At 40.4% G+C, this 20,212-nt stretch overlaps 2 protein-coding genes across 4 annotated transcripts; both read left to right on the forward strand.

Moving 5' to 3' along the window:
* The first annotated feature begins 2,130 nt into the window (after positions 1-2,130).
* Positions 2,131-6,513, forward strand: LOC102234550 (crystallin J1A-like). Of its 3 annotated transcripts, none has more exons than XM_023334800.1 (10): positions 2,131-2,149; positions 2,775-2,841; positions 2,951-3,127; positions 3,286-3,384; positions 3,470-3,562; positions 3,640-3,796; positions 3,952-4,067; positions 5,120-5,197; positions 5,282-5,421; positions 5,508-6,513. In XM_023334800.1, the coding sequence occupies exons 1-10, from the start codon at positions 2,147-2,149 to the stop codon at positions 5,604-5,606; spliced, it is 1,029 nt and encodes a 342-aa protein (XP_023190568.1). In that variant the 5' UTR covers positions 2,131-2,146; the 3' UTR covers positions 5,607-6,513. The 3 variants fall into 3 exon arrangements, with proteins under 3 accessions (XP_023190568.1, XP_005809287.2, XP_023190569.1); XM_005809230.2 differs by lacking the exon at positions 2,131-2,149 and adding an exon at positions 2,156-2,262; XM_023334801.1 differs by lacking the exon at positions 2,131-2,149 and adding an exon at positions 2,294-2,535.
* A 7,120-nt stretch (positions 6,514-13,633) lies between these two features.
* On the forward strand, positions 13,634-19,093 carry eif2b5 (eukaryotic translation initiation factor 2B subunit epsilon). The gene is made up of 16 exons (XM_005809229.2): positions 13,634-13,897; positions 14,106-14,230; positions 14,309-14,494; positions 14,587-14,764; positions 15,078-15,158; positions 15,234-15,311; positions 15,398-15,710; positions 15,792-15,937; positions 16,474-16,618; positions 16,703-16,804; positions 16,886-16,987; positions 17,590-17,680; positions 17,765-17,888; positions 17,964-18,089; positions 18,169-18,279; positions 18,822-19,093. The coding sequence occupies exons 1-16, from the start codon at positions 13,739-13,741 to the stop codon at positions 18,882-18,884; spliced, it is 2,130 nt and encodes a 709-aa protein (XP_005809286.1). The 5' UTR covers positions 13,634-13,738; the 3' UTR covers positions 18,885-19,093.
* Positions 19,094-20,212: the final 1,119 nt, after the last annotated feature.

Here is a 20,212-nt window from a genome sequence, read left to right on the forward strand (position 1 = left end):
GTGCATAATGTCAAGAGGAAGGAAGAGGGGATGTGGTTTCTGAAGATGCTCTAATTAGATGAGACCAGTATTAAACTTTTTAGCCTACATAGTTTGGCATGTGGAATGCTACAAGCTAAGCTCTACCTGTGGAGGAAAACTAACCATCCGCCACGTGAGAACGCTTTATTAGTGCATAACTGTGGAGTGGATACAAAAACGAGACAGGTTAAAAGTTGGATAAAATTAGAAACCGTGTGAAATAAGATAAACAATGTTGCAGCGGAAAAAGTTGACACAGTGTTCAATTTGTTGGTTAAATATAGAGAAAAAGTTGAGTTTCTGCTTCTTTTCTCTCGGTGGTGTTTTAACAAAGTTGTGTGTTCTGCGGTTGATGGTCAGTTTGTTTTTATGGGAATGTTTCTTAGGGCGTAAAACTGTCATTAGTGCATCTTAAATGAAAAATAAATGTCTTGTTGAAATAATAATAGCAAAAATCTTGCTTCCCTTTAATTCTGTAATGAAACCCATGCTTGATGTTCAAAAGCAAGATGGATGGATCTGTGTGTGTGATGATGTTTGGCCTGCAGCTGAAACAGCAGCGATTTGTGTGGTTTCAGCACCTGTAGAAATTCAAGCTGAAATGTGGTTCTTCAGGTTACTGTAAACATCTAGGGTTGCATGAGTCAGAGGCTAAATGAGAAGAGAGAGGGATTTATGTGTGTGTGTGTGTGTGTGTGTGTGTGTGTGTGTGTGTGTGTGTGTGTGTGTGTGTGTGTGTGTGTGTGTGTGTGTGTGTGTGTGTGTGTGTGTGTGTGTGTGTGTGTGTCATTTACACCTCAGGTGGTGACAGATTTCATTACGGGTTTTCTGTTCTAATTTCATTAATTGGGCAAAAATCAAATAACATTACAGCTAATTGGTGGGTCAGTATGTTGGATTTCCCTTATAATCACCATTCTGTATATATATTTTTAAACATATTTCTAATTTACACTACAGTTTTACTAAATAATGTTTTCCTGGTCATGCAGTGGTCATGTCTGGAACTGTAGTTACGTCAGCTGTCCAGAAGAGGGTGCTCTCTGACGTTAAAACACCTGTTGTTTTGACTCAGTTGCTACGAATGACTTCTTAAAACTTGAGGAACATTCCGAAGATGCAAAGACGATACTTTACACACGGCCACCTCAAAGGTCAGCATGTTTTCAGCTTTTACTGCTTATCCTGAAATACAGACACGTACAATGTGCATAAATCATGGACATATCATTGAAATGCAAAAATACCTTCGACATTTTTATTTTGCCTTCACTTCGAAATTAAGCAACCATTGCCGACAAATGTCTCTGGCGCTCTCAATTTATAGCCCAATCAGAGTTAGAGTGACATTTATCTGAGTAATGTGATTTCATGAGTACTACACCGGACTTTTTATTGAGTATTATTATTATGAAGTGTTTCTGCATACTCTACGTACTGTGAATAATTGCACTTAAGAAAAAAATATGCTTTGACCAAAAATGCACCAGACACAAACCCACAGTTTATGTTATAGTTAAATTTATTCTTTGACAACGAGCTTGATTGATGTTATTTTCTATCTGCTGAGCCTGTGATTTGCAGATCAAGCAAAGATACACTAAACTCTCTATATATTCACCTAAAGTAGTTATTCTAACACACATGTAGCTGGTGTATTAGTTATAAGTTGCATATTTAAATACAATTTAGGAAAGCGTTTTTTGCTTAAAATGAATCATTTTATAATGCTCCAATTGTATTATTTTAATCTTTAAATATGAGAATTTGCACGTACTTTCATATTTGTCTGCCTCAGCTATTCTGAATTTCAATAGCATTTTTACGAAGTACTTTTTTTTATTCTTCTTTGATTCTTGGAGGATTACTTTTTACTTTTACTTGACCAAAAATACGTTGAAGTAAACCTACTCTCTTGCTGGCTGCTCTGCCCGTCTCTGGATATAATGTAGTTGTAGTAGATATAATTAATGAGATTCTACAGCCTTTGTAATTATGGGTTTAATGAATTTCTTGCTCCTAAGCGTACAAACGTATTAATCACGTGATCAGGAACCGGCGCAGGACAACACGCTACGTGAGGGGCGGGGTTATCCTAACTGCTTCCGGTGTGGGCGGGGTCAATATGGTAAGTTTGATAACACTGCAGGAACATTACGTATCCATAAAACCGTAATTATTTACACCGGAGAGCTGAAACAACCCGCGGAAGGTTTTCCGCCCACTGACAAGGGGGCTAAGGTCAGTCTTTTAATGTCCAGTCTATGTTTATGCATGTTAAATAACCTTTTATTTTAACGTCCCTGTCACAGCAACGGAATAGTTGTAGATTGAGAAACCTCGCAATGAGTTTTGAGCTGATAATCTTATGGGTTAAACCACAAGCAGCGAACTGGAGCGGACCTCACCACGTTAACCCTGCGTTCAAATAAACGAACCAGTGAAGGTCAGTGACCTCTGATCACTGCTGCTATTACTGCATTGGTGCCCAGCTCCAGTCCAGGACGGCCAGAGGCAAGGAAAAACAAAAAAATTATATTTCAGCTTTTAGTTTGAACTATTTCAGTTTTGGTCCTCCATACCTGACTGAGTCCTCTTTAGAAGGTCATTCAGGTGTATCGTCAGCATATTTTCTTAAGATGATGTTAAACAATGTGATAAGCTGATATAAATGTTTTAAGGTTGTTGTTTTTTTTCTCTTGTTTGACAACGATATGGCAAAAATAAATCGTATGCATTCCTTGTCTTGACAGATGACTTCAGCTGTGGCCAACAGAGCCATAGGAGCCATTGTTGGATCAGCTGTTGCAGATGCTGCAGGCAAAAGATTTTCCATACTCTAATCCTTAGGAAATAATTAAATACAATTAGTGGAGTTTTTTTTTTATGTGATTATATAAAAATTATACGTGTGATTCATCTGCTGCAGCTCAGCCTCTCCACTGGGTGTATGACCTCCAGAAACTGAAGGGGATCTTGGCTCAGGATCCGAACCCGGAGTTCCGCTCCGAGTCGGCCAATCCCTTCTATCGCAGGCAGACGGGCCAGCAGAGCTGCTACGGAGACCAGGCTTATGTGCTGCTGGAGTCCCTTTCAGAGTGTGGAGGTGGGCTTGCCTGTTTTATGTCATAATTCAATGTTCTACTTTTGGACTTAAAATGAAAGTACATACTCTGCATACAGAAGATGGTGATTATTACTTATAGCCCATTAAGTATTTGAGACAAACACCTTTTTGTTACCTTTATTGACATTTCTTACCAGGTCTGAATGTTGATGATCTGAAGCAGCGGACTCTGAAATTCTTTGGGCCAGGGTCAGAGTATGACACGCCGGTCAATGATCCGTACCGAGACCGGAATGGTAAAAAATCTGTCCACTTAATATGATTAAGGGTAACATTTTTGATAAAGTTACTTTATCAATGTGGACGTTATTTTATTTCCAGGCCCAAGACCTCAGCTGCCTATTGAAGGACCATGGCGACATGCAAGCTTGAAGAGTTTCTTAAAGAACATCGATGAGGGCAAAGAGGAGACAGGTAACGGACATTCACTGGTTGACGTCTTGATTTTAAGAGGCACGTTGGGTTCAAGCATTTGGTTGTTTTCGTTGCAGGCTGTGAGATGGACTGTCAGATTGACGGCATAGCCAAGCTGGCTCCTATAGTGGCTTTTTACGCCGGACAGCCGGACATGCTGGAAAAGGTTGAACTGGCCATCCGAGTCACCCAGAACAACGACGAATGTGTCGCCGAAACTCTGGCGGCCGCAAGGTCTGTACGCTCGCAAGCACCGTTTGATTACTTGATCTTGCTGTTGCGTCTTGAGGGTAGCGCTTCCACCAGACTGTGGGGATGGTGTGTTCAAGCAGCGCGACAGCTTTCGCAAAGCACCACATCGTAGACGACAAACTGGATTCTTCCCTCAGGTTTCTAGAGCATTTCATCCTGACTGGTCCAGACCCAAAAGCTTTGGATGTGGTGCTAAATCAGCTCAGTGACCCCAGCAGAAAGCAGCCACAGGACCTGGACAAAGCAGTGATTGGTGAGTGAACTCTGCAGGCATTGTTGCTTTTTCTCTTAAAGTCACGAGATCGAATCATGGGATTTAAGGCACCAAGCTTCCTCATTCTGTGAAAGGTTTGTGCAACATTTGTCTCAACAAAACCTGCCTGGATGTGAAGATAAAGAGCTGTTTAACATTTGTCTTGATTGGTAGTATTCTCTCATTTGCCATCTTATATTTAGGGCTGTGAGTAATGATGATCCCAGTAATTGTTTAATCTAACGATTATTTTGACAATCCGTTAATTGCATAAACAAATGTGCACATTCTGCAAATGTTTATTTCGCCACTTAATACTTTTTATTCAGTATTAAAAACACATAACAATGCAAATAAACAATTAATTCAATTCCTTTCTTGAATCAAAGAATAAACATTTTATTGCATAAGATGCAATAACCACATTTCTTTAGTGAGTGCTTGGTCTTCTGTAGCAAAAGATGCATGTGCAGCTGAAAAACACTTCTAACATCAACAGGGAAAAAGTTCAGCTCTTTCTGCTCGACTTATCAATACTTAAAAATAATATATAGGGCTGATCTATTGACTATTGTTTTGGATTAATACTGATTAATAACTGAATAGCAAAAGATGTCTGATAGTAGATTTTTACAGAATTTGAACCAAGTAAAAATATGCCACCCTTCAATACAGGCTAATAAATGTTGGCTAGTTTTTGGATTAACCAGTTAATAATTGGATAGCATAATGTGCTTAGTAGGAGTTTTTCTTCTTCTTTGTTTTTATTACAGAATTTGAACCAGGTGTAGCTAAAACTACTTGAGTTTTGGTTAGAGCATAATCACAGATAAATGTTTTATCTTAAATGCAAACTCCATATTTCTTGTAAAGTTTTGGCTTAATTGCTACTCTGAGTGTGTTGTTCTTCCAGGACTTTGCCTTTTTTGAGTCTGTGTGCTCCAGTTAACACTTAATCAGTTACTAAATTTGTCGAGAATTATTTCAATTCCCGATTAATCCGTTTAGTCGTTTCAGCTCTATTCATATTCCTCCCACTCTGCGGCTTTCAGGGCACCTTCATCAAGTGAAGGAGAATTTGTCAAAGTCTCCACAGGAGCTGATCCCCGCTGTGTTTCCCAACACATGAGGTGTGTTTAACAAGCTCCCACCAACTTCACTAAACTCCAACGTGACTCGGATCAGACGGCTAACAGGTGCAATACTCGCTGCAGGTTTGCCAGGTGCATTCCAGGCAGCGCTGCATGGAGTCCTGACAGCCAACCAGTTTGAGACGGCCGTCAGAGACACCATGAGCTGTGGAGGGTGCACCTGCAGCAGAGCCTCCTTCATCGGAGCATGCGTTGGAGCCCAGGTGTGACCGTCTCTCAATTCATCGTTCCAGCCTCTCGTTCTCTCCGGGCTTTTGTCTGATTTTTGTTGTCGGTTTGAATTTTTCAGATCGGGCTTGGAGGAATCCCAGCGTCGTGGCTCAGCAGAACCTCACGATCCACCTCCGTGCTGGCGCACGCCAAGAAGATCACCGGCCACCGCCTGTGAGATTGCAGTCCGCAGCATGAGGCGGACGAGAACGACGTGAACAACTGTTGGGCTTTTGCAGAGCTGCTAATGAAGGCTTCTGTCTAAACTTAGGCATGACACGAGCCAGATGTTTTTGTCTCTGTAAAAGTTAGACATGTTGGGTTCAGATGTTCCGGAAAAGAGTTTCATTTTTCTTCACCAAAGTCTTCTCTACATATTAATTTAAAACTTGATCAGGAACTGTGTCTATTATTGTTGAAAATAACTCTTGTGTAAAAACCCCCATTCAGTTTTTTTTGGTTTTCTTTGCATCTTTGCTTTAAGCACATGTAACCAGACCGATTAAATACAATTGTCATTAATTAAAGCTTATTAATGCCAATTAATTCTTTCTTTAGGTTATTATGTGTAGCCCACATAGATGAAACTGTGACTACTTAAATCATCAGTGTAAACAGAAAAAACCACTGCAGGTCTAGAGTAAAACGACACAGCTTACTGAATGAACAACCTTTGATGGTGTTAGCTGCAGAATTGAGCTTTTAAGTTGTTTTCATGATGGAAGTTTCAGCTTCAGTAATTGATGATAGTCCAAGTTCTTTGCAAATAAAAGCAAATCTGTTTTAAAAACACCCAAATCCTTTCTATGCATTTTTAAAACATATTTTTGTCTGTTAGATTTTGCCGTAATAGAGAAGTTTTTGTGTGAATTTTCTAATACTTTATTATAGAGGCATGGTAAAAATGTTTAACATACTTTCTGCTGCGAATCTGTTAACAGTCTTCGTCATTACTGGACATGACATTTCACATAATCAAAAATCATAGAAATAAACGCTGTAGATATATAATATCGTGTGCAAGGAATCCATATGGGGGCCAACTTTTAATATTATTGAAATAAATTAGCTTTTTGATTCACTCATTTGAGATGTGGACATTTACAGTTATTTAAATCAAGTTCTGAATAACTTTTCTTTTTAATAGCAAATCTGAATGTGTTTTATTTTGCCAGTAATTTTGATGTCTTGACTTCTGGTTTGACACACCAGTTAGTACTGCACTTTGTTTTTACTTTTTATGTGTATTCTGTCTGTTACAAGTAACTTTTACACACAACAGAGGAGATTGTTTTAAGTTAATAATTCCTTAGCATTGATTTTAAATAAGTATTAGTTCAACTGGCAGATTATTTCACTTATGGGAAAAATGTCTTGTTAAAAGTATGATCTGTCAGTGGAAATAGTACTTTTAAAAAAATTAATATTAAGGAATTATTTACTTTAAAAAGCTCCTATCTTGCTGAAAAGTTACTTGTAAGTTAGTTTTGTCTTACTTCATGTACTAAAAAACTAGACCAAAAAAAACTAGACCAAAAAACTTAGTCAGAGTTTGTGTTTTTGCAGTGCATTTATGACGTGTTAAAAGATCAAGAAAAAAAAAGCAATTGGCTGAGTTTTATTTTATAATATCAGAATGCCACACTTTTCAAATATTTATAATGAAAAATTGTTTTAAAAAAATCTTTGTGCTTAAACTTTACAATTATGTTAATTAAAATTCAAACAAAACACGCTGAAGTTTGTGTTCGTAAGGCAATAAAAAGAAAAAAAAAACGTTTAAAATCAGTGTAAAAGCTGGGGCGTCTCTCAGCTGCTCCTATGTGAGGGGCAGCCAGTAAATGCAGGGAACCGTTTTAGTGTTGCGAAACAAATCGTACAGCAGCTTTGCAGAAGAATCCTCGGCTATTTTGAGAGTGGGAAAAAAAAGACCGAAAAAAAGACAGAAGTTCAACAAGAATTTATCATCGATCACACCGTATACAGGTGAAAGGATATAATATGAGCCGTTGTTCTGACCATCTGTGCTACCTCGTCGTTTCCTACAGTAGCAAGGATAAATAGCTAAGTCGGTGTCAGTGCTACGTGTCTAAAACTTATACCGTGATGTTTACAAACCGAAAACTATAGCAGGCTGTGTTAATGTTAAATTTTATCATTTCTTATCACTCACTTCTTTATGTGACGAGACTGAAGTGAAGCTTAGAAGTTAAGCTTAGCATAGCATTGGAACAATTTATACGACAAAAACACAAAAATATCACTTCATCAGAATATCCTACCCGTTTAAAATGAATAGCTATTCTTGAATAGTGTTTATCTGTATTTATCTGGATTTGTTTTTCTTGAGGCATAACAAATGTTTCACTCGTTGTACAGTGTATCTGCGAATAGTTTTTTTTAAAAAACATCCTCCCAGATTCGACAGAAATTCATTTGCAGTTTTAGGTTTGACCCAGAGAGCACACAGAATGGAGGAAAAGGATTTCTTTTTTGCAAAAGTAGAATCAAGTGCAATGGCAGAAAATGATTTCTTGTTGGAAACAATAGAAATTTTAGAGAAGAGCTGCGGGAAGTTCGAGAGAGAAAATGTGCAGCTTAAACAGATGGTGGCAACCTTGATGACAAAAATCGAGCGCCTCAAAGCTAGCAAGAACAACAACGCGACAAGCTGGCAAGCAGTGAATGAGATGCTTTTAAACCGCAAAGAACTTTATAAAAAACAATTTAGGTGCCTCGATCTGGACTTAGAGGAAGCCAGAAATAAAGTACAGCGATTGAAAACCGATTATGAGGCCATGGTGAGAACCAATGTGCTCCTGGAACAGACACATAAGAATTTAAAAGAAAATGCAGAGGATTCGTGGAGAGAAAAGACCAAAGAAATTGAATGGCTTGAAGCAGAAAACGATGAGCTCAACATAGAAATCGTTGTTTTAAAAGTAAAGCTCGACAGGACTAAATCCAGGCTGGCAGAAGAATTAAAGAATGTCACACAAACTGAAGAGACCTGCTGCTGGAAGAGACACCAACAATATTTCAGAAAATTGGGCATGCTTTTATTAACATGTATGAATCAGGAACAGGAACGTTGCGAAACTGGATGCCATCTTGGATCTTTTAATTTCTGAAGGGGCTCTTTGGGGGTCGCTGGCACCAGGATGCCAGTCAGTTTCTCCCAGTGTTTTATTGTGTTGATTGTTCTCCATTTTGACTTAAAACTTTCTTGGCAATCTACTTTAAGGAATGCTGAAAGTATTTTGCTATTTAAGGTATATTTAAAAGTGAGTTTTTTTGAAAAGTGATTTCATTCTTGAGACGTTAAAGGGTTTGACTTGGAACCTGCACCTGTCCTGTTGTCGCCTTCCCGACCTCAATTTCCATTTGCATGATTTGTTTCTGTTTCAACCAAAAACTGGATGAATAGTCTTCAATCTGGTGTTTTGTAAACAAAATTGTTCTTTTAAATGTTCAGTAGACTTTAAAGTTTGAGAATGAAGAAGACTCCTTCCCTTCGATCCTGAGCTTCTTTCTTTTCAGTTGGGTTTTTATTTTCCATCACAACAACATAATGAAAGTTGATGAAAATAATTAAATCTGATTTCCTGTTTCTCCTTTTTATTTGTGTCTGAACAGGGAGAGTTCATCAGGTGTCCCACAGCAGCTTGATGGAATCGGACTCATGAACCATCAGTAATGAGTTGAACGGGTTGGTGGTGTCGCTACGACTCGCTCATCTGAGGCGCCATTGGTGGGGGAGATTTGACATCAAACAGCCTGAAAAAGGCCTTACCTGTTGAGTTTGAGTCGCTAGACGCAGCGAGCTTCTCCTGCTGGGCAGATCTGAGAGAAGAAAGTGAGGATTTGACTCTACCGTCCATCCATCCATCCATTCATTCATTCATTCATTCATTCTGGGTCCCTTCATCCATCCATCCATCCTGGTTTCGTTCCATTCCTGGAAATTGTGTGACCATTTTGATTTCTTTACAGGAATGTTCTCATAATCTGGTTAAAATAAAAATGAATAAAACCAAAAAATCCTGGGAGTTTGTCTTCGAATGTGGAGATTCGACATGAAGATTCCTTTGAGATGACAGAAAAACAACGTTATCCCCAATGTTTAAAGTTGTCCAGGATGTTTAACGTTGTCCCCAATTTTTTGTTTCATCTCCAGTGCTCAACATTGTCCTTGATGTTTAAGGTTCAATTGTCATTATTGCTATGTTTACTGTATCTGGAATGTTTTACTTTATCTCCACTGTTTAACACTAAAGGAAACTTTTCTGGAGATGAAATCTGACATCTGATAAACATTGGCAATAATATTAAACATCAAGGATAACATTAAGCATTATCCTTGATTAAATAAACGATCGGGGACAACGTTAAATATCCTGGATATTAAATGCTAAACATCTGAGATAAAGTTAAACATCCCGGATGGTGTTAAACAGCCACGACAACACTGAATGTTAAACATCAGTATAACAATAACCATTGGTAGCTAAAGCTTAACATTGGGGCCAACTTTATTTCCACACAATTTATTAATTTGATTTCAAGCCTGCAAATCTTGGAACCTTAAAAGTGTTTTTAATTAAAAAGATCAACTCAAGTTCAGTAACAAAGTTCTACCTTTGTCCTTTACAACTCTGAATTTAGTAATTCAATTATAGTAACGTATGTATTGTAGAAGTCCATACTAACCAGGGAAAATTGGCCGTTTGTCCAGGAGTGGAGTGATTAAACACAAATTCAGATGTTCTGACATCTGTGGTACCTCGTCAGATTTTCCTACCGTTGGTGCCACGAGTCCAAAACATCCACAGTGATGGTTACAAACCGAAAACTATAGCAGGCTATGAAATATTATCATAGCCTGCATAACATGTTATGCATAACATGTTGTTATGCATAACATAACATTCTTCAAGTGACGAGACTGAAGTGGAAGCTTAGGAGTTATGCTTAGCATAGCATTGGAATATCACATCCTTCATCATGAGAATATCTTACCTTTTTAAAACTATTTTAAATATAGTGGGATTTGTAAGAATAAAACTGTATCAGACAGGTGAAACAGGTTTTTATTGGAGTTAAATTAAACAGACATTTACAAATACAAATCACCGCAAGCTCTTTTTTGCGCATTAATAAGTTATATGGCAATCTGTTATCAAATGCAGTGCATATCGACTGCACTGTGCAGGTCACTGTTCACCTGAAATAATAGGATATGCTTAATATACCCTAATATTACATCATAGACACTGCTTCAATCTCAAATAATATCACTACCAACATGATCTATTTAGCACAGTTCAATAAAAACGTTGATGCTTTTTGGCAGAATCTGTGTGACTTTATCCATAACAACATAGAAGCACAATTTATGCTGTTATGGGAAGATTTCTTACTTGGTCTCCCTGAAAAATGCTCAACAATTCTGAGTTTCTCATAAATCCTTTATTGTTACTAGCTAAATATCATATTCATTGTTCCAGGAACCATATTTTCCTAACTATAGAGCGCACCTCACTATACGCCACACCCACAAAGTTTTTTTAAAGAAACTGGAAACGTGTATATATATAAGCCACACTGGGCTATAAGTCGCTGATGTCACCGCTGCTCTGAATCTGCTATTAAGGACGCAGCCCTTCGTCTCCAACGCCTAACCACGCTGAGCTTATGTGCAGCGGCTATCGATCTGTACTAGGGCTGAAACGATTCCTCGAGTGATTTGAGAACCTCGATTATTAAAATTCCTCGAGGAAAATTTTTCTGCCTTGAAGTTTCGTTAAGTTATATTTTATTACTTAGCACACCATGTTCCGGCCGGGTTATTACTTGCGTTGAGTGGAGCTCTCACTTCCACCAGAGTTGTTGACGAAAGCTAAGTGTTAGCAGGATAACGTCCAGTTTTCAAATTTGGCTGGGAGGATTTTATTGATTGATGATAATGTCTGGGTCTTTGTCGTTTTTCGAGGGACCAATAAGCATCCTTAAAATGACTGTCGCGATGCCTGGAGTATGGCAGCTTTTCTCCTCCTGGAGCTGCTGCCTGGTGGCGGTTCAGAGCAATCAGTGGGGAAGAGCGCTGCAGGTGTATTTATACAGGTGAGCAGATAGACTGAACACTGCGGGCGGCTGCGCATTAGATGATTAGCATAAGAGTAGCTTTACGGACAAACCGGAAAATTTATTTCATATCATCCCAGTCTCAACAAACGGGTGGCGAAGCTCAACGTAGCTGCACGTAGCTGGTAGATGTTTCTGTGTGTGACAAAAATGACACAAAATATGTCTCGGGTAACACATTGAGGTCCGTTAGTTTGCCATAATAACAGTTAGCTTGTTGGAGGACAGCTCTACTTCCGCAAAGGGGCTTGGTTGGCATCATGTCAATTCCTCTCTCTAATTTGACAAACGTGACTGTGTTACCTTGACTTATGAAACTTGGGTCATTTCTTTTCTTTGCTTCGTAGTGAACAAAGTCATAAAAATAGTCAAAGGGAGGGAAGCAACCTTGGTTTTGTTCTTTATACCATGAGCCTGCAGAGATCCATTTCTCGTGTAGTGCAAAGGGAAGCTATCGGGCTGATTCCATGTGATGTATCCAGGTATGCAAGTCCAGTGAGATATCCGTCCTCTTTGGCTCCTTGTATCTCCATCAATAAATCCCCCAAGGTCTCGTAACCTGACATTATCTTTAGCTGAGATTTTAGGGAAGCCTTCCAGTCTTTGAAACAGAGACCTTTCAATGATCTCTGGAGCAGCATAAAACTCACATAGTCTCCCCCATGCTTTGTTCAAAGCTATTTGAAGATCTCCAACATGAACTGAACGTAGCCGCTTGAACTGTTCACTTGACTCTTTTCCAAGCCATTTAGTCATGAGGTCCAATTCCTGAGTTGCCTTGAGTCGAACCTCACTAACAGCACTGTTAAACGAAGAGTACCAGGCTCGATAATTTCCAGGCTTATTATCGAATTGGTAAAGACCTGAACTGACAAAGTTGTACTGAGCCAACGGCTCAAACGTCAATATCCTGTTTACTGGTTCTCTAGACCTGGCAGCCAATGGGACATAATTAGAATAAAAAGGTTGGCTGTCTTTTTTGCTGTAAGATTGTAGATGAGGTTTGGATGAAAAGACTGGTTCACGTGGTTCAACGTTTTCAGATTTCTCTGTTTTTACACTGTGTGTCACTTTTGGAAGGTCCTTAGCATGTGAATCAGCATGTTGTGGAGAAGCTTGATCTGAATTCTTTAGGTCAATTTGAGACTGAACAAAACTCGCTAATTCGTCCCAATTTTCACCGTGTCCGAATCAGACATCCTGGTTTCATCCTAAACTTGAACTGCCTCAGCCTGTTCTAAGACTTGAGCTTCAGCTGCTGCTGCAGCAGCCTCTGTTTGAAACTTAACATTTCCAACTCTGTGTCAAGCTGTACAGTTTCCAGTTGACTTTGAGCATCTCTTAGCTTTTTCTGCCTCTTTGACAGCCTTCTCCAGTTTGAGTTTAGCTTCGTGGCTTGCATATAATGCTCTTACCTTGGCAGCCTCTGCTTTGGCTCTAGCTTGAAATACACTGGCTGAAGATTTAGACGTCTTTGTACTGGAGGACAAAGATGACCTGCTGCTCGATGCCATTTTGACAACTTGAAATCTTGAATCTTGCTTTTTCACTGTAGTGTTCTCGTCAAGGATGTGACAACTCTGACGAAACACCAAGTTAAAGTTAAAGGTTGACCATTGACTTCATGGTTTTACATGCTGCGGTGAAAACTGTAGACACATTGAACACAAAACATACAAACTTAGTTCTGTCTAAACAAACCTTAAAGTACATAAATTTAACCTAATTGGGAGCTCTGCAGTTAACTGAAATGTACCATAAGCAGCCAGATGATAATACCAGTCACAATAATTGAACATTAGTATTTTTTAGCTAAATAATTTCCAATACATCTTAAACATTATGCATCTTATCATAAACTTAACTTACAGCATTGCTTCAACGAAGTTTATTCGTGGATGGCAAAAGATTAAATGCTGAAGATAAAATAACGTTCAGACATGTTCGCTGCAGCTCTGGGAAAAAACGGGAAACCGCGGATAATATAGGAAATAGCGCCCCCTTCACTTCCGGAGTGCAATGTTGTCCGTCCCCGCCCCTTTCTGTTTGCTGCAGCGAGGTTCTTCTCGTTTTCTGGCATGCACGTGCGGCAGCAAAACCAAGACTGTCCCTTCTCCGCCACCGTAGTTGCTTCTGACGACATAGCTGGGCTCCTAGGAGTCAAACATGGCTAGTAAAGGGGGAAAACAGAGCCGCCCAAGCTCCGGCTTTACTGGGAGGAAAGGTGCCGGGGAGCAGGAGGAGGAGGAGCAGCCGCTGCAGGCCGTTTTAGTCGCTGACAGCTTTAACCGGAGGTTTTTCCCGGTGACCAAGGACCAGCCGCGGGTAGGCAGCGAGCTGTGCTAGCTGACTATGCTAACACAGGCTAACTGAGTGATGTCCATGCTGAAAGCAGCGATTCAGCCACAAAGATGCAGGCTTGTTGTTGCATGTTTACCACAGACACCCGAAGTTTATTAAGTTTAAGACGTGTTAATACGTAAAAGCAGTTTCGTAACTTCTTTACTATGTTCACTCTTAACTCTAATGTCAGGCTCTGCTGCCGCTGGGAAACGCTGCTATGATCGACTACACCCTGGAGTTCCTCACCTCCACTGGCGTGCAGGAAACCTTTGTCTTCTGCTGCTGGATGGCCAGTAAAATCAAGGCCCACTTATTGTGAGTGTATTCATTGTGTGTGTGAGAGACTTTTGTTCAAAGCTAAGATGTCGAGATGAACCTGACTCTGTCCGACAGGAAGTCAAAGTGGTGTAGACCCTCCTCTCCTAACACGATCCACATCATCACATCAGAGCTGTACCGCTCCCTTGGTGACGTGCTCCGGGATGTTGATGCAAAGTCTCTGGTGCGCTCTGACTTTGTGTTGGTTTATGGAGATGTGGTGTCCAACATCGACATTAGTCAGGCCCTGCAGCAGCACAGGTATGAGATCTGCACCTGTGTTGAACTTAAGATGGATTAAGTGATGAGAGATAACGACTTTTGGGTCATTTTATTTATCTTTTGCTCCTCAGGCATCGGAGAAAGATGGACAAGAACATCTCGGTCATGACGATGATCTTTAAGGAGTCCTCGCCGGGTCACAGGTCCCGCTGTGAAGAAGATGATGTCGTCGTGGCGATGGACAGCAAGAGCCAGCAGATTTTACACTACCAGAAAACACAGGGGATAAAGAAGCTGCACTTTCCAATGGTAATTGGCTATTAAAAAAAATGATTACAGTGGAGAAATGATCATATTCCTTGTGGATTTTGATATGTTCTCATATTAAATCCTCGAACTTTAAAGTATTTTATTGTTTGATAAAACAACACAATTGTTAAAGGGATGCATATCTTTAAAAGTTTTTGCAAAAATGTCACGATTTTTGCTATGCTTAATTGTAATATTGTACAATCCCTCTAACGTTTGTGGTTGTGATGATGAGACAAGATATCTAAATGTTGAAGGGGAATTGATGCTTTTTGACAAGCTTATGATCTAAGCCCCTGTTTCTGTTTCTCAGAACATTTTCCACTGTGGGAGTGATGAGTTTGAAGTCAGGCATGACCTCCTGGACTCCCACATCAGTATCTGCTCTCCGCAGGTCAGTTTTAATCCCAATAGACCCTAATTTTGTGACTGGCTGCGGTAACGTGTGAGCCTTCTCACTTCCTTTCAGGTTGCTGAACTTTTTACAGATAACTTTGACTACCAAACCAGGGACGATTTCGTCCGAGGGATATTGGTCAACGAAGAGGTGCTGCACAGGATTTTCACGTTATATAAATATATATTTTTCTTTTCCATAGTACCATGACTCTAATTCTTTGTCTCGGGTTACAGATCCTCGGCAATCAGATCCACATGCACGTCACCAAGGACGGCTACGGCGTCCGAGTTTCCAACTTGCTCATGTACGATTCCGTGTCGTCAGACTTTGTGCGTCGATGGTTTTACCCCCTTACGCCGGAGTCCAACTTCACGGACCAGGAGGGACGCAGCTGCACCTACTCTCGCCATAATGTCTACCGGGGATCCGGGGTCAGCCTGGGCCACGGCAGCCAGATGGTGGAAAACATTCTTATAGGCTGCGACACCAGCATAGGTGCCAACTGCTGCATCTCCAACAGCGTCATTGGCGACAACTGCACCATTGGTGAGCTCTCTAAGCAGTGTGTCTGGGGAGGAAGAGTTGTGCAGGTTGCGGGGAAAAACAATATATTTTTTTCTGCTCCAGGTGACAATGTGACCCTGGACCATGCCTACATCTGGAATGATGTTCACATTGCCAGTAACGTGGCGATCAGACAGTCTGTGGTCTGTGATAAGGCCAAGGTCAAAGAGGGGGTGACCCTGAATAAGCAGTGTGTCCTGGCATATAATGTAAGCGAACATATGTCTGGTCATTGAAATGTAATATGACAGAGTTTCCTAAAAAATATACAATTAAAATAAATTCAGTTTACTTTTGTCATTCAAGACCCTTTCTTGTTTCAAGTGTCCAAACTTATAGGGGCCCTTTATCTGTGTCTTTTCACTGTATTCGCTGAAGTTGTCACCAAAGAAACACTTTAAACCTGTATTTGCTACCACTGTTAGTGATGTGCATAAAAAAAAAATCTATAATAGATAAACAAACGATGCTTAGCCTAGTGGGGGAACAAGTAAAGCCTGGAGGCTCGCCAGGCTTATTAATGCACTGGGAGAAACCCTGTTTAATGTTTTGAGGAGACGACGATGCTAAACGACTCCACACGTATCTGTGTTAGATCAGTTAAAATAACTAGAGCAGCAGGTTTTTTGTGTTTTTTTTAGTGTGTTTTATCTTTTTATATTGAGGTTTTACCTCCCAGCCCTACGTAGCGGCGATAAATCGTAAACGAACACATTTGCAATGATCGGTGTGAACCGTTTTCCAGGTGGTGATCGGGCCGAACATATCTCTGCCAGAAGGAACCGTTGTGTCCATGCACCACCCAGACGAGGAAGAGGATGAGGACGCTGACGAGTTCCTCAGTGATGACGCCGAGGTTGGGCAGAGTAAAGACAAAACCAAACAGAAAAGTGTGTATTATTTCCCCATGATACTCACGTGTTTTGAAGTTCACATGCAGTGGGATAAAGTGTGTTTTTTAACGTGCCTTACAGTTTTTAACCCAGCAGAGGTTGGAGCAGAAGGGAAAGGTTACATTTGGAAGGCCGGCGGTCTGGATGACGCAGAGGAAGAGGAGCTGTCCCAGTGTCTGTGGGGTAGGAGAGCAGCTCTTAGCGTCTCACCCTGACCGCCGCAGGACGTTCGTCCTCCGTGAGGGTTTGCTTTTCATTGGCCAGGTTTGGTGTTGAACCCGGATCCTGAGAGCGACAGCGAGGACAGTGAACCTGACGACCCCGATGACCTCATGATTCCCTCACCTGAGATGGACGATGTTAAAGGTGAGAGCTCAGCTGCCCGCTCCTGAATTGTGAAAATTACAATCAGTTCCATTCAGACAGACTATCGTGAGGTTTATGGTTCAAATATATATTCCTGCTCATAAACAACAGATGAACAAAGAATTATCCCTAAAACCGAACAGTGAAAAACTTGTCTTATAAATTGCTAACAATTGGGATAGTAACAATCATTAACCTAAACTTCTTATATTTCCAAACAAAACAGAAAATAACAGCAGCAGAGACACAACTTGCATTGGTCAAAACTGGTTTGAAGCAGCTACACCTTCAACCACTGTGCTACTTTTACTCTCCATCTCTTTTCACCAATAGGTGGCGCCTCTGAACTTCATATTAAAAATGAGAAAATGAAACTTCTGGACCTCTATCTAAAACAAAACTGCTAACAAACATGGGTGATGCATATTATATGTTGAAGATTTTATAATAACACCACTGCAGAAGTATTTGCCAAAAATATTTCATTTAAAATGCATATTTAAATGAGTCTGGAGAAGAGTCAGGGGGTCTGGCATGAAAAGCATCAGGCATTTGTTACTCTGAAGTCCAGAGAGTCATCATTGTGGTTTTCTGTGCTGCAGTCTTCCAGATGGAGGTGATGGGGACTCTGCAGAGAGGTCTGGAGGAGAACATCGGCTGCGACAACCTGGTGCTGGAGATCAACTCTCTGAAGTGAGCCGAACCTCCGAACCCGCTCACAGCAGAGCCGCTTCCTTCACGACCTTTTGTTTATCTTCACTCTACGTCTGTCTCCAGGTACGCCTACAACATCAGTCTGAAGGAGGTGATGCAGATATTAACCAGCGTGGTGCTGGAGTACCCCTTCCAGCAGCAGGGCCCCAACCTCACTCCTTCACAATACGTCGCTCTGCTTCTACCTGTATGTATCGCAGCAGACATTTCTCATCAATTTTGGAAGAAAACTGTGGTTTTCATTCCTCTCCCCTCTATTTAGCTGTTGAAGAAATGGGCACCAGTCTTTAAGAACTATGTGAAGAGAGCCCAGGACCACCTAGACTGCTTAGCTGCCTTTGAGGAACACTTTCTGGAGCAGGAGAGCCACTGGCCTGCTATGGTCAAGGTCAGGACCAAACAGAACTGATGTTATCATTTAGACGATGGCCATCCAGTCTGTATGCGTTGTGCTGTTTGCATCTAAGGTCCTCATGAGCATGTACGAGCTGGAGATCCTGGAGGAGGAGATGATACTGCGCTGGTTTTCTCAGGGAGCCACGACAGACGCAAGCAGACGGCTCCGAAAGAACCAGGGGGTGAGTAAGAACTCGGGTCAAGGAAACGCTGAGTTAACAACAACTTAGGGCTGGACCATACGGCTGAAAAACTCATCACAACTTAAATGCTTTATATCAGTTTATTTTGGTTGGTTAGTTTATTGGTTAGTTTTCTGTTTTAGATATCTGAAAGACTGTGAAATTGGAGGCATGTCAATTACTCTTTCATCCACAGATGTCACTCCATAGTGTTGTTTTTTTTTTGTCTATAAGCAGTTATAAGTCATATTTTCTAAACTTGAAACTCCTGCTGCACAAGTTGCTCAATAGGTTGTTGCTAGGTAACCAAAGAGTGAGTCAGTTGATGCCAATAACTTTGCTTAGCCAGTTGTGAGAGCTTGAGCAGCTAAAGCCTTTCCTCTGCCTACTTTTTTTTAAAATTAGCATCATATTATGACCTGAAATGCCCTTTTTGGAATTATTTAAAATTTCCTGCCTGCTCCATTCACTGCCTCTGTCTTCATCCCCAAACCTTCAGTAAATCAGTATATGTGACCTTGATTTCTGATGTCCATTTCCAGCTTCAGAAGTTCATCCACTGGCTGGAAGAGGCAGAGGAGTCTTCAGAAGAAGACGGGGAGTAACGTGGAGCACTTAGTGATAGTTTTAACTTATAAACTCTTTAGCATAAGCTGCCGTGTGACGGATGCAGCAGCTTCGATACCCTGCAGATTCTGATCTGTGCAGATAAAGCAAACACCCATTATTATCACAGACCTCTAACTCGTGTCCAAAACTCTTGTGATCGTAATGCTTGTAAGAATAAAGAACAGGTCATTCTGCTCAGACTTAAGTGTTGCCATTTTTTTGACTTTTCTCCTTTTCCGAAACAAAAGTGATGAAACTTTCGTTTGGAGTCAAAAAGTCTGTAAATTAAAAGAGTCCTATCCCGTGTCACAAATATCTATCTGTGCAAAAGGACTGGAATCATTTTCCACTGGTAAAATTATTAAGTTTGAATTAGATTCACCGTAAAAATATTGGAATGAATGTATGCTTGGACTGGGTACATCCTTAAAAAGTCTTAAAGCCTTTAAACCTCAAATTTGTTTTTTAAAAATGTAATTTGGCCTGATATGTCAATAACTGGCCTTGGATTTTGCTGTGGCAGGACTATTTAATTCTGCCTGGGAAAAATTTGAGTAGTACTCAGAAATCTTGACTTTGTTCTTTTTGATTCAAAGTGGTCGAGGCTACCTCTAGCTAGCTAATTAGGCTCACTAACTAGCCTAGGCTACTTAGACCTTTTTTGCACCTATCATGGGTAAGTGCAAATTTATAGGTTTTTCGGTATTGAATCTAAAGTTTAATTTAAAAGTTTTTAATTAAAGTTTTAAAAGTTTTTAATGTTTTAAATTTTACTTACTGAAACCTGTAGATACCGTTTGGAGCAGGAAAAGCTGCAAAACAAATTTCACCAAAAATGTTTTTAAAGGTACACCTTTTATTAGAAGAAAAACTTGTTCCCTTGACTTAAAAGCAGCAGTAAAAATGTCCCAAAAATAATGCAACTAAAGCTTGTGTTGCTTCACATCAATTAATACACCGTATTTTCCGCACTATAAGGCGTACTAAAAACCTTCAGTTTTCTCAAAAGCCGACAGTGCACCTTATAATCCGGTGCGCCTTATATATGGACCAATATTGAGCCACAACAGGTCTCGCAACTACGGTACGCAGCCGCCGACTTCATTTTCCCCCGTAGAAGAAGAAGCGCGCGGTGCACGCTGGGTTTTGTGTAAAGACCCCAAAATGGCTCCTATTAAGAGACACGCTTACGACGCAGAGTTTAAGCTCCAGGCGATCAGTCACGCAGTAGAACACGGGAATAGAGCAGCAGCGAGAGAATTTAACATGAACCAATCAATGGTGCGGAAGTGGATATATATTGTGATTGCACTAACGTTTGATT

Source organism: Xiphophorus maculatus, chromosome 6 (assembly GCF_002775205.1).
Source record: "Xiphophorus maculatus strain JP 163 A chromosome 6, X_maculatus-5.0-male, whole genome shotgun sequence".
Lineage (NCBI taxonomy): Eukaryota > Metazoa > Chordata > Actinopteri > Cyprinodontiformes > Poeciliidae > Xiphophorus > Xiphophorus maculatus.